This window comes from Malaclemys terrapin, chromosome 3, assembly GCF_027887155.1.
Source record: "Malaclemys terrapin pileata isolate rMalTer1 chromosome 3, rMalTer1.hap1, whole genome shotgun sequence".
NCBI classification, from domain to species: Eukaryota; Metazoa; Chordata; order Testudines; family Emydidae; genus Malaclemys; species Malaclemys terrapin.
In genome coordinates this window covers 110,000,064-110,012,240 of record NC_071507.1, presented here as the reverse complement: position 1 = coordinate 110,012,240, position 12,177 = coordinate 110,000,064, and the positions used below count along the sequence as shown (strand labels likewise).

At 36.8% G+C, this 12,177-nt stretch overlaps 1 protein-coding gene across 4 annotated transcripts in view; it reads left to right on the top strand.

The window, feature by feature from the left end:
* AKAP7 (A-kinase anchoring protein 7) overlaps nucleotides 1-12,177 on the top strand; it is a 165,676-nt gene that overhangs the window by 134,426 nt on the left and 19,073 nt on the right. The window contains exon 8 of one of the 4 annotated variants that reach the window (XM_054022687.1): nucleotides 3,248-4,510. The exons of 2 other annotated variants lie outside the window; for them this stretch is intronic. In XM_054022687.1, the coding sequence (XP_053878662.1) occupies nucleotides 3,248-3,447 (200 nt within the window). In that variant the 3' untranslated portion in view covers nucleotides 3,448-4,510. Of the gene's footprint in view, nucleotides 1-2,270; nucleotides 2,712-3,247; nucleotides 4,511-12,177 lie in introns of those variants that run through there. One more of the 4 variants, XM_054022688.1, reaches the window with a different exon arrangement.

The window sequence follows — 12,177 nt, the reverse complement described above, 5'->3', positions numbered from 1 at the left end:
ACAGTAATATCTATCTCAGCAGATGTGTGGCACTAACTAGCATCTACTTGCTACAGAATGTTAACTCCATAAAGGATCATTAAAAAATGATGCTGTGCATGTATGTTTTAGGGGCTATATATTTACTGAACAAAAACAAAAGTTGCAAATTTGTGGGTGCAAATTAAGTGGTCAGTGAAAGTCAGGCCCTAAAAGCCAAGCAGTGGATAAAGTCATACAGCAGTCACGATATGCCAAGTCTGTCTTCCTTGGCTGTATGCAGTGTTGTTGTAGCCATGGGTTTTTTGTCATTGTTTTTTCTGTCCTAGGATTAGCTTCTTACTTTCATATGCAATGTTGTTGTAGCTGTGTCGGTTGCAGGATATTAGAGAGGCAGGGTGGGTGAGGTAATATCTTTAAGTGAACCAATTTCTATTGGCAAGAGAGACAAGCTTGCAAGTTTACACAGAGCTCTTCTTCAAGTCTGGGAAATTTACTCAAGGCACATCTACACTACAAAGTTAAGTTGACATACAGCCACTGTAGTAATTAGGGTGGTGTTTCACATCCACACCACGCTCCTGTCAATAGTGCGGGTCCTCACCAGGACCCATCAACTTAACTGTGTGGGGCATTATGGGGCACTGATAGCTGGTGCCCTGCCTGCCCTGCATGGGGTTCACAAATGGAGCCACCATCCCGGGGTTCCAGCTGTAAGCCCCACACGGGGCTGACAGCCAACAGGCAATGTAAATAATATAGTGTCTCACTTGGACACTGCGTTGCCCTGACTACATCAACCTAAATGCTACTCCTCTCACGGAGGTGGACTTATTAAGTCAACGTAGTGAGCCTACTTACATCAGCAGGAGCACCTTTATAGTGTAAAAACAACAAGGAGTCTGGTGGCACCTTAAAGACTAACAGATTTATTTGGGCATAAGCTTTCGTGAGTAAAAACCTCACTTCTTCGGATGCATAGAGTGAAAGTTACAGATGCAGGCATTATATACACATTATATGCATCTGTAACTTTCACTCTATGCATCCGAAGAAGTGAGGTTTTTACTCACGAAAGCTTATGCCCAAATAAATCTGTTAGTCTTTAAGGTGCCACCAGACTCCTTGTTGTTTTTGTAGATACAGACTAACATGGCTACCCCCTGATACTTTATAGCGTAGACACATACAAAGTTACCTGCATTACGTCGACTTAACTCTGTAGAATAGACCAGTCCTCAAAGTGTAACAGCTATATAAAAGGTGGAACAGATTGTTTAGCATAAGTAATTAATGTATATTTTAAGGGACCATTCAAGGTGAAGTGGCCTGTTAAAACCCCTCCAGTGATAGGGGCAAAAGGAAGCAGGAGCAGCAGCAGTGGGAGCGGAGTTGTTACAATAATCCATAAATCCAGTGTCTCTATTCAGTCCATGATATTTAGTGTATAGCAAAATTATGAATTTAAGTTCCAAGGCTCCTCTTTTGAAAGTGCTGTGCAGGTGTCCTTTTGAGGATGAGCACTGATAAATCAGATGTCGAGTGATTGCTTTGTGATGGCTTATTACGACAAACCCGCTAACCACCCACCTCCAGCTGCACCTTGTCTCTCTTACTTTTATAGGCAGATATCCATGAACAAACTACTGAATTTATATTGGCAGGGATTAGAGATGGTCAGAAACCAGGGGAAAAAAGTACAAAATGTTCTCTCAATTTTTTGCATTTAAGTTAAAGTTTTCTGACCAGCTGTAATATGGTTTTTTTGGTTTTTTTTTTTTTTAGTCATAGGCCTCCTTTTTCCAGTGAAAAACTCTTGGGATTAACTACAAACATCTGGGAGGCTATGCATTTTAAAACAAATACAGCATAACTAGATTCCAGAGCATTAGTAAATTGTAAATTAACTGTGCTGGTACTGTTTTAAATATTTGAATTTAAAATGTGTTTGCCAAGGAAAAAGATTTAAGCAGCTAATATCACTTCCAGCTTTCTGACTGAGATGCTTTTATATTTATTAGTTTACAGAGCATATTACAATTTTAGATGAGAAGTTGAATATTTGCAGGTTGGTACATTTATACATGGCTTAATGAATCATATTTGGCCCAAGTCTTGTAAAGTGGGTAATTATTTCTACAAATTAAAGAATAAAACAAGTTAAAATCCAGCTGATTTTAGATAGATAAGCTAATATGTAGACTTCTGTTTCAGACACTGTATCATGATACACTGTGTGTGCGATCTTTCCCAGGCAATTAGTTACTTCTCTTGTCTGTTACGGTATGTAGGTGAAAAGAATGGGGCAGAGCCAGATGATGCGGAATTGGTGAGCCTCAGCAAAAAGCTGGTGGAGAACGCAGTTCTAAAGGCGGTACAGCAATATCTAGAAGAAACTCAAAACAAAAACAGACAGACTGATGGAAGCCCAGTGAAAACGGAGGAAGCAGCTAGTGGCAATAAGAATGAAAAATGATAATGATAACAGAAAGTGAGCGCTGTGAGAATGCCAAGGAAGCACAAATCCACCAAGAATAACCATCAAAACATGTCCCAGCTCCCTGTTCAGATCTGCTAAGTTATGCTGGCTGACTTGCATTATGCTTTGTGAGCGTCTCTTACCAGAAACGTGTTCTGAATCGAGGGGCACTAACAAACACTTTCCTGAAAAGCGTTTGCATTGCTGAAAAACGACTGAATGCTGGGAAAGATGATTGGGAAAAAAAAGACAAGATTTTGAAATAAAAAGAAGATCGAACTTTCACAAGCTCTTAACTACAGAGAATCTCTTCATAGCTTTCAAAGAGGAACTGAACCCCTTGTGTATGCCTTTTGCACTGAAATGAATGGCCATGGAACAACGCCCTGCCATAAGTGAAAACAATGCGAGCTACATTGTTTGGCAGAGCTGCATAACTGCTCACTTGATCTAGAATTCCACATTCAGCTGCAAAGCTAAGAGCAGTCAATGCTAAACTAAAAAAGTTACCACTAGCGATGTTTATCACAGATACTATTACACAGTAGGTAATATCATGGGAGTTTCTCTTGAATGTGACACTATGAAGTGTTCTTCACTTTTCAGTAAAGTTTGTTCACATAAATTATATTTTTTGACAAAACACTACCTTTTTATATACAATAAACATGGGTGAAATTCTAAGTACTTAAAGAAAACACATGCCTGTTTTGATACATTAATGCCATACTTTAATATTTAGAAATGACAGTTATATGCAAAATGTATTGTATCATTCTTTTCCTCTAGGGAAGAGCCATGAATCAGACTTAATAAAGAAAGCCTTACACAGAGAATCGCTGGCCCTGTTATCAAAACTGAATAAGATAAAGGAGCTCTTATCAAACCCTGAGACACGGATGAAAATTAACAGGGAACTGTTTCAAGACAGACATAAACAGCAGTCGTCATTAAAAAGTCATGTTGACTCCAATTCTCCAGCTATGTGATTGTAAATAGCTATGGTGTAAAATCTCATATAGTTGTTTTATGATGAAAAATATTGTTTTTGCAAGTTTTCCATCTCTTTTTTTATACAGCCAATATAAATGAAAGCCAATATAGTATGTGGTATTGTGTTAAAATACATGCACAGAAAAGAACAGACTGTTTACTGATGAGTTACAGTAGCTCTCTAGATAAATTTTTGGATGGATGGATGGATGGAAGAAAGGAAAAAAGTTAAGGATGCAGGTCTATGTCATGATTCTGCCACAGAAACACTAATTTCTGATCAAACACTGTGGCAATTCTAGAACACATACTCTCAAAGTGATTTTTAAAATGTATAGCTGAAGAAGGCATTTTTAAATGATTAGTCTTTTCTGTATATGCTGGTGTTTTGGGTTGGCCCTGATTCTTGTTTGTTAGTTAATCAGCACTTGAATACACATGTACACATGCTGAAATGTTTTTTCTGCTATTGTTTACATGCAAGCAAGAATGTTTTAATCTCTCAAGGTAAAGTCCTGGCTCCACTGAGGTCATTGGCAAAATTTCCATCGACTTCAGTGGAGCCAGGATTTCACCCTCATTATTTATTGTTCAAATAATCATTGTTCAGAATATTTGCCTTGTCACTTCTGTGGAAACAAGATGCTTCTTGTTTTTATTTCTGTTATTTCCTCCATCTCTTTGCCCTCTGCTATGTGAAAAGGGGTCTGAACCTGTATTCCATGTGCACTCAACATATCTACTGAGTTCAGTGGAAGTACTGGGTGCACATACACAAAAATGCAGGATTGGGCCCAATATTAGCACTTTTTAAGCATTTGTGGAAACTGCCTACAATTGTAAAATCATCTACTTAATCATGCATTCTGTGATCAATATCAGATTTGTGCTGGTAGAACTGCAGTATAAATATTAAGGTTTTATTCATCAACTATGAAATTGTATTGGTATTTTATCTCATGGATCAGCTATTTTTTTCTCAAGTGATAAATGAGAGCGTATTGAAAAATGCATTTTATGTATTCAAGTCCATCTTCCTAATAAAAACATTTTCTCTTTGCACTGTGTCATCTTCCCCCTCAAATGGGCTTAGATAAAATGAAGTACCACCTTTGAAGGTAACTGTAGCAGAGGTAATTAAATGACTTGGGTACAACTCCTCCCTCCCCCACCAACTCATACCTAATTATATGATTTTGGCTGTTATGCCCATGTGAGAATATTGAATCTGGATGCTGAAACTCTATAAATTAAGTCCTGAATCTTTCCGAATCAGTATATATTGGAAGAAAATGCCTACCAGTACATTACATTTTTATCAGAATTATATGATGCCCCATGTCAAAATTTAAAGGACAAGACACCGAACAACTCTGGAGATGAACCTTTTCGAAGTTTCTTTGCTACATTGTATACTATGAGGGTTAGAAAGAAAGCTATTTGGTTGGTTTGACATGATTTGTTCTTGACAAATTTATGCTGACTATTACTTATCACCTTATTATCTTCTAGGTGTTTGTAAATTGATTGCTTAATTATTCGCTCCATTATCTTTCCAGGTACTGAAGTTAAACTGACTGGTCTGTAATTCACCAGGTTGTCCTTATTTCCCTTTTTATAGATTGGCACTATATTTGCCCTTTTCCAGCCCTCTGGAATCTCTCCCTTCTTCCATAACTTTTCAAAGATAATTACTAATGGCTCAGATATCTCCTCAATCAGCTCCTTGAGTATTCTAGGATGTATTTCATCAGATCCTGGTGACTTGAAGACATTTAACTTGTCTAAGTGATTTTTAACTTGTTCTTCCCCTATTTTAGCCTCTGATCCTATCTCATTTTCACTGGCATTCACTACATTAGACCTCCAGTCACTAATAACCTTTTTGGTGATAACCATAACAAAAGAAGTCATTAAGCACTCTGCCATTTCCACATTTTCTGTTATTTCCCCCCACCCCCACTGAGTATTTAAACAATGGTTTGTCCAATTTTAGCTTCTATGTCTAACCAACACATTCTAACTTTCTCACATTGAGTATGTCACTTCTGAGCACTGCCAGCTAGGACTTGTCCAGGTAACATGCGGAGATGTGCCTCAAAGGTGGTTTTAAGGATTATTAAAATAACTGGAAAAATCAGTAAATCAATTAATATTCATGCCATCTCTGAGGTATAAAAACAGCAACACTTCCATGGAGGAAATATGTATTTGAAAAGAGCGGGTGTAACTAAGTACTTATGCTTTGGAACCAGATGATACTAAGTGAATCTTGAACATGAAGAAAGTGTACTTGCTTTGGAACCTAGATAAAGGGCCAGATTTGCCCATCTATAGGATTAAACCAGAGGTTAATTGCATAAATGGAAGTGAACACCAAGGATGAATGTGTGTCAACCTTGGGTAACAGTAAAACCAAATGGCTTTTTCTTTCTTGACTAAAGGATGATATAAATTCAATTGTTAATAGGGACTTGACAGGTAGAGCCATACCTTAACTCACAGTAGTACTTTAGGTCAACAAGTGGTCTCACTGAATTCAATTGAATAATATTTTGATAAAATAATCCTCTGTTAGAGTTTCACAGTCTGGTTCTTAGACCTCAAAAGTTTTCATCAGCTATATTTACAGGGATCTCGGGTTACACATAAATACACTTGCTAGGTCTTATTTTTGTTCTCAGCAGCTATGTGTGTCTCTAACACGGATCCAAGAGGAGGGTCAACTTACATTGGGGACATTTCAATAGTGTTTAAGCCTATTGCCAATCTAGCAATGCTTTATGTATTTTGTTAGAACCGTGATTTTATCAAGATCTATAGTGATATCCAAAACTTTCATAAAATAAGGTGTTGGTAAAAATGAAACAGGAAAGAAATTGCAAAGGCAACAGTATTCAGCACAGCTTGTAAAGTCATGTTTTTAGTCCAAATACATTTTTATGCAATTCAGTTATATTAAACAGGGTGGGTCGATTCAAATAATGGATTTTAATGATGATTTAAGTCAGCAAGCAGAAAAATCTTGAATTAAATAATAAATTTTAATCTTGTTTTGTAATTGAACTTTTCACCTATTTCCCTAAAGAAAGGCTGATTTCATAGGTTGGTAACCATTAAAACATGTTGACTTGCAAGTAAATACAGTCTTTGCTCTAAGTTTGCTACTCCTTTTTGCTAACTGGATGATGCACTATATATCTATATTTATTTTTAAGCAATTATATAGCTTAATATGCATTTCTCCAGATTCTTAATTTTTACATTTATGTTAGAAAATGATGAACACAATATTTCTTATTTGGTAGATTATTTTCTCTCATTTGTGTCAAGTTAAATTTGGATGGAAACTGAAATTCAATTACAAATGAACTAAACCAGCATATTAAAATTGTTTTTATTAGTTAAATAAAAATTACCTTAAATGTGTTGGATACTTAAGAAAAAAGTTTAATGAAACATATGTATTTAAAACTCACTGATTTATTAAACAAAGGAAGTATATCCGGAGTTAGTGATTTGAAGTTACTGTTTCTGGTCACTGTGTCCTTCAAGATTTTAGAACTAGTATATCTTGTCCTCTCACACCTCAATTTTTATTCATAGATTGGACAAGAAAAAATGGCATTACTACTTTTTAAACTCCCAATTGGTTTCTCAACTTTGAATTAATTAGTAATTGAAATTAAAAAGTGAATAAACTAAAATGAAGTAAACATTCTCTGGGCACTTGCAGAAGTGGCTACTGCTTTCAAAGACTAGTTTAGCATTTCAGCCAACTCTGGTTCCAGGTGCTCAGCCAGTGACTTTCCACTAATTCAGTGGTTTGACTTTCTTTAAAACTTCAGCTGCAAAGATGGATTGCTTAAATATTATTTAATTTTAAATTATTTTAATTGTATGATTATAGTAAGTTTAGACCTTTTGGGGTGTCAATTTAAAATAGGTTTATTTTTAAAGAGAAAAAAATAATTTTAAAAATAATTTCTATTCTCTACCCCAATATGAAACAGTGTATTAATGCAATTAAATGTAAATCAAAAGCCAACATTAAATCTGAAAACACTGGATGAGTCAATGAAATATGCTCTCTGTGGGCCTAACCCATTTCCCACTGAAAGCGTTCCAGTGACTGCAGTGAAGGCTGATGGGAGCCTGTGGACTGGTAAACAAAGGCACTCAGTGAATTTATCAAACTTTGTTTTCTCCTATTTCTAACCTGGGCTTTTACTGTGTTTGTACAAACTTTTTAAAAACCTCTATTAACGGTTTCTTTTTGTACAATGTTAATGAACTATCCTTTTGATTTAGCCCCAACCTGAGTATCTGAAACATTACTCGGTGCAGTTCTCTAGTGAACTCTCCTGATGGAGTCACTGGCCTCTCAAAAAAGATCAGGTAACTGGACAGAGAAGGCTCTGATCTTCCTCCCCAAGCAATGCCATAGGAGAGTTCATGGAGGGCAGGGGGGCTGTATGTACTCTCCTAGAGCCAACCAAATAACCAGATAAGTTATGTGATTAATTGGCAGCCAGTTAAGGTAAGGTATGCTTTAGCTTTGTGAAAAATACTCTAAATAAAGTTAATGGGCAAGTTTATTTAAATTATATGTTTTAGTATTTGAATTGTATTATATATGCCTCTTTAAAATTCCACAGAATGACAAAGCAGTTCTTTAGCTGGTAAAGGTTTTAATGTGCCTTAAAAATAACTGCCTAGTCCCAGAATATGATGTTCAATAGAAATTGTCTGGATTCTTTGATTTGAGTAACTAATGTTTTATGCAAAGTTATTGATCGTGTGGGAAAAGTAACAAGAAGTCATATGGTTCTTGCAGGAAAAGGTGACACATCAAGCTCTGGAAGTGATTATGCATTAATACATAAATGTAGTTTACTTCATCATTCCTTTGATCAATACAATTTCCGAACAGCAAAGTTCTTAGTGTGTACTCATCTCCTCATTTATATTCTCCTTATGTCTTTGATGAGAACATTTGTCTTGAATGAAAACCAGCCCTGAGAGACTGCTGGGCTGAGAAATAAAACACATTAATGCGCAAGCAACAATTAGAACAATTCATTGGAAAACAAAGAGTGATATACCTGCCATGCCATTCCCAAGTAATAGCTAATGGAGTACTGCAGCAATTCGCAAAAAAAATGTTACAGTAAGAGGTGGATATGACACATCTTACTGGAGGATACAAGTTCCATTTTCTGGATGTGGATAACTATACTTACATCAGTCCTTGTAAAGTTCAAACAAAATTGAAATCTGAAGTGAATATTCAGGGAAAGAGATTTATGCCACCCGCCATCACCACAGTATGGATTAGCAATAGATATAAATTAAAAGCAATATACCAGCTCATAACCAGGCTTATATTTGCACAATAGTTTACTTAGCTTCCTCACTACAGAGCAGCAGAAAATGGTCTTCAGAGAGTATCAAAGAGACTGGATAGATTTTAAACTGCGATTTAAAGAAAGGAAATGGAGACAGGAGGCGGGTGGAGTGGAGTAAGTGAAGGCTAGCCATGGTACCAAGTGTGGATAATCATGGCAAGGGAGACCAAGAAAGCTGAGAACAGAGAAGCTGAATAAGTGGTTAGGGAAAGAGGTACTGTATATATTAGATGTTGAACTGAGTGACTTGATTGTTGAAAAACCAGCAAGGCAATTTCAAACTGGATTAAGAAATGGATAAGAAAATAGGGAAGAAAGGGAACATAGGCTTCATCCTGCAAGGAGCTGAGTACTCTGGTCCCCTATCCAGCAAAGGGTTTAAGCATATGCTTAAAGTTAAGCACAAGTTATCCTATTTGATGGGATGGGACCAGAGTACTCCACACCTTGCACAATCAGACCCTACAAGATTCCACTCTCAGAAGGAAAATAGTTTAATTATATTTTGCTCCCACTAGGGTAATGAAGGCTTAAGATCAATCATAAAATGGAGAACTGCAACAGTCAAAGGAATTAATGCACAAGGATTCCAGCAGGGACACATTTAGAGTAAAAGCAAATTCTCCCTTCAGATATGGGAGGGAAAAGAAAGTTTGGGGGCAAAGAAGGCTCCATGATTTCTACTTTGGGAGCAAGATTCAGTTTGAATTAAGGATAGTAGCAGCATTGAATAAAAAGGACTTTAAGCCAGGAGGAGAACTTTGGCATTGAAGCATAAGAATATTCCACAAGGTCATTATAGGTGTTAGAAGAACCTTCTGTAAATGCTCATGGTCATGAACTGCCAGACAAGAAACAAGTAAACAAAATGAGGAAAGGAGGCATGCCAGGAGCCATTAGTTAAATTGAAACACAGCAGCCAGTTTAAGCACAGCTTAAAAGAATGAGCCAAAATGTACAGTTGAACAAAGAAAAGAAATACTGAAATGATGGGAGATAATAGCATGACCCACACGTTGACAGTCAAATAGTGTGTTTGTGCCTCAGAAGCACTAGTCTGCTAGTCACACATTTTAGCAGAAAAGCTAAGTGATTGCATTGTTGTGAAGCACCACTATCAAAAAGTATTGAAGTGAAACAACGAAGAAAATACTGCAGGGGAAAAAAAGGCTAAGGCAGGAGACAATGACCTACAATTGAATCTACAAGCTCCATCAGATGCTCTGCGGAGAAAGCAACAAAGCCAGGCTTAAAGCTTCTTACAAGTACAACACACTGTTACAGAAGTTCAGTGGAAGTAAGCGTCTAGCAATTCAAGTGGGTAAGGTAGAAAAAAAAAATCTTTGGCTGCACATAAGAAGCTATAGCAATTCAGTCTGAACAATTTCATGAGTTGTGGTGTATTACGCCAACAGTGGATCAACACAAAACGTAACGCTGTGCGGGAGAGAAAACAAATCTCAGAGAAAGCTCCTATCCCTAAACTGATAGTTATATATAACTTAATTTAATCACAGTGACATCGAGTTGCTAGTTACATTATTGCATGCCATAAAATAAAGGAAAATTTATAACTCAAAAATGATGGCACAGGGGTAATAAAATGCTCATTTTTTTATAGCTAATGGAAGTGAGCAGCATATCTGTGTAAACTACTAGGACAGGCCCACAACAAAGGCTGCCAGAATGGCCAGGCAAACCTGAAGATTTGAGAAATTAACAAACTTCCTCCATTGTTAGAACATACAGTACTTTAAAATAAAGTGTGCCACAGCTCAGCACTAGAACGCAAACACTTTTAGCACAATGGTTATTAGTGAAGGAAAGTCATAGAGCGCAGCCAAACCAGCATACGAATAAATGAAGGTGCTAAGGAAGCAGGTTTCCTAAGAGATAGTAAGGAAGTGGGGGGAAAAGATCAAAATAAAGCCATGTCTACACTAGGAACACTTTACGTGCCAGATGCGCTAAAGAGTCATATGTCTCTTCATGCTTCAACCACCATTCCAAAGGACATGCTTCCATGCTGTTGATGGCTTCTGCTTGATAACGATCCAAAGTAGTGCAGACTAACACATGTTCATTTTCATCATCTGAGTCAGATGTCACCAGCAGAAGGTTGATTTTCTTTTTTGGTGGTTTGGGTTCTGTAGTTTCTGCATCAGAGTGCCCTCTCAGGTTTTGGATGGCACTTCAGATTCTTAAACCTTGGGTTGAGTGCTGTAGCTTTTTTTAGAAATCTCACATCGGTACCTTCTTTGCGTTTTGTCAAATCTGCTGTGAAAGTGTTCTTAAAATGAACGTGTGCTGGGTCATCATCCGAGATGGCTATAACATGAAATATACGCAGAATGCGGGTAAAACAGAGCAGGAGACATACAATTCTCCCCCAAGGAGTAAAGTCACAAATTTAATTGACGCATTATTTTTTTTAATTAGCATCATCAGCGTGGAAGCATATCCTCTGGAATGGTGGTTGAAGCATGAAGGGACATATGAATCTTTAGCGCATCTGGCACGTAAATATCTTGCAATGCCAGCTACAACTGTGCCATGCAAACGCCCGTTCTCACTTTCAGGTGACATTGTGAACAAGAAGCGGGCAGCATTATCTCGTGCAAATATAAACAAACTTGTTTGTCTTAGTGATTGGCTGACCAGGAAGTAGAACTGAGTGGACTTGTAGGCTCTAAAGTTTTACGTTGTTTTATTTTTGAATGCACATTTTTTGTACATAAATTCTACATTTGTAAGTTCAACTTTCATGATAAAGAGATTGCATTTCAGTACTTGTATGAGGTGAATTGAAAAATATTTTTTTTGTTTTTTACAGTGCAAATATTTGTAATCAAAAATAAATATGAAGTGAGCACTTTACACTTTGTATTCTGGATTGTAATTGAAATTAATATATTTAAAAATGTAAACATCCAAAAATATTTAAAATAAATGGTATTCTATTGTTTAACAGCGCAATTAATCACGATTCATTTTTTTAATTGCACGATTAATCACGATTCTTTTTTTTAAATCACTTGACAGCCCTGCTAACTAAATCTTCATTGGGCCCTTCTGCCAGCATGGCTATATTGGTCACAAAGTGCATCTTATCACACTGCTGACCGAGACAGTTATACTGGCAAAAATCTGCCATACAGACTTGGCCTAATCTGAGAGTAGTCCAACTGGCATATGCCCTGCTCAATCATCCCTAGTGAAGATAAATCAGGACACCAACATTTATGGATACAAAAAAAGGAATATCTAATCACCTACTCTTAATAGTCCTTAAGAGACAACGACAGAGTGAATAACTAT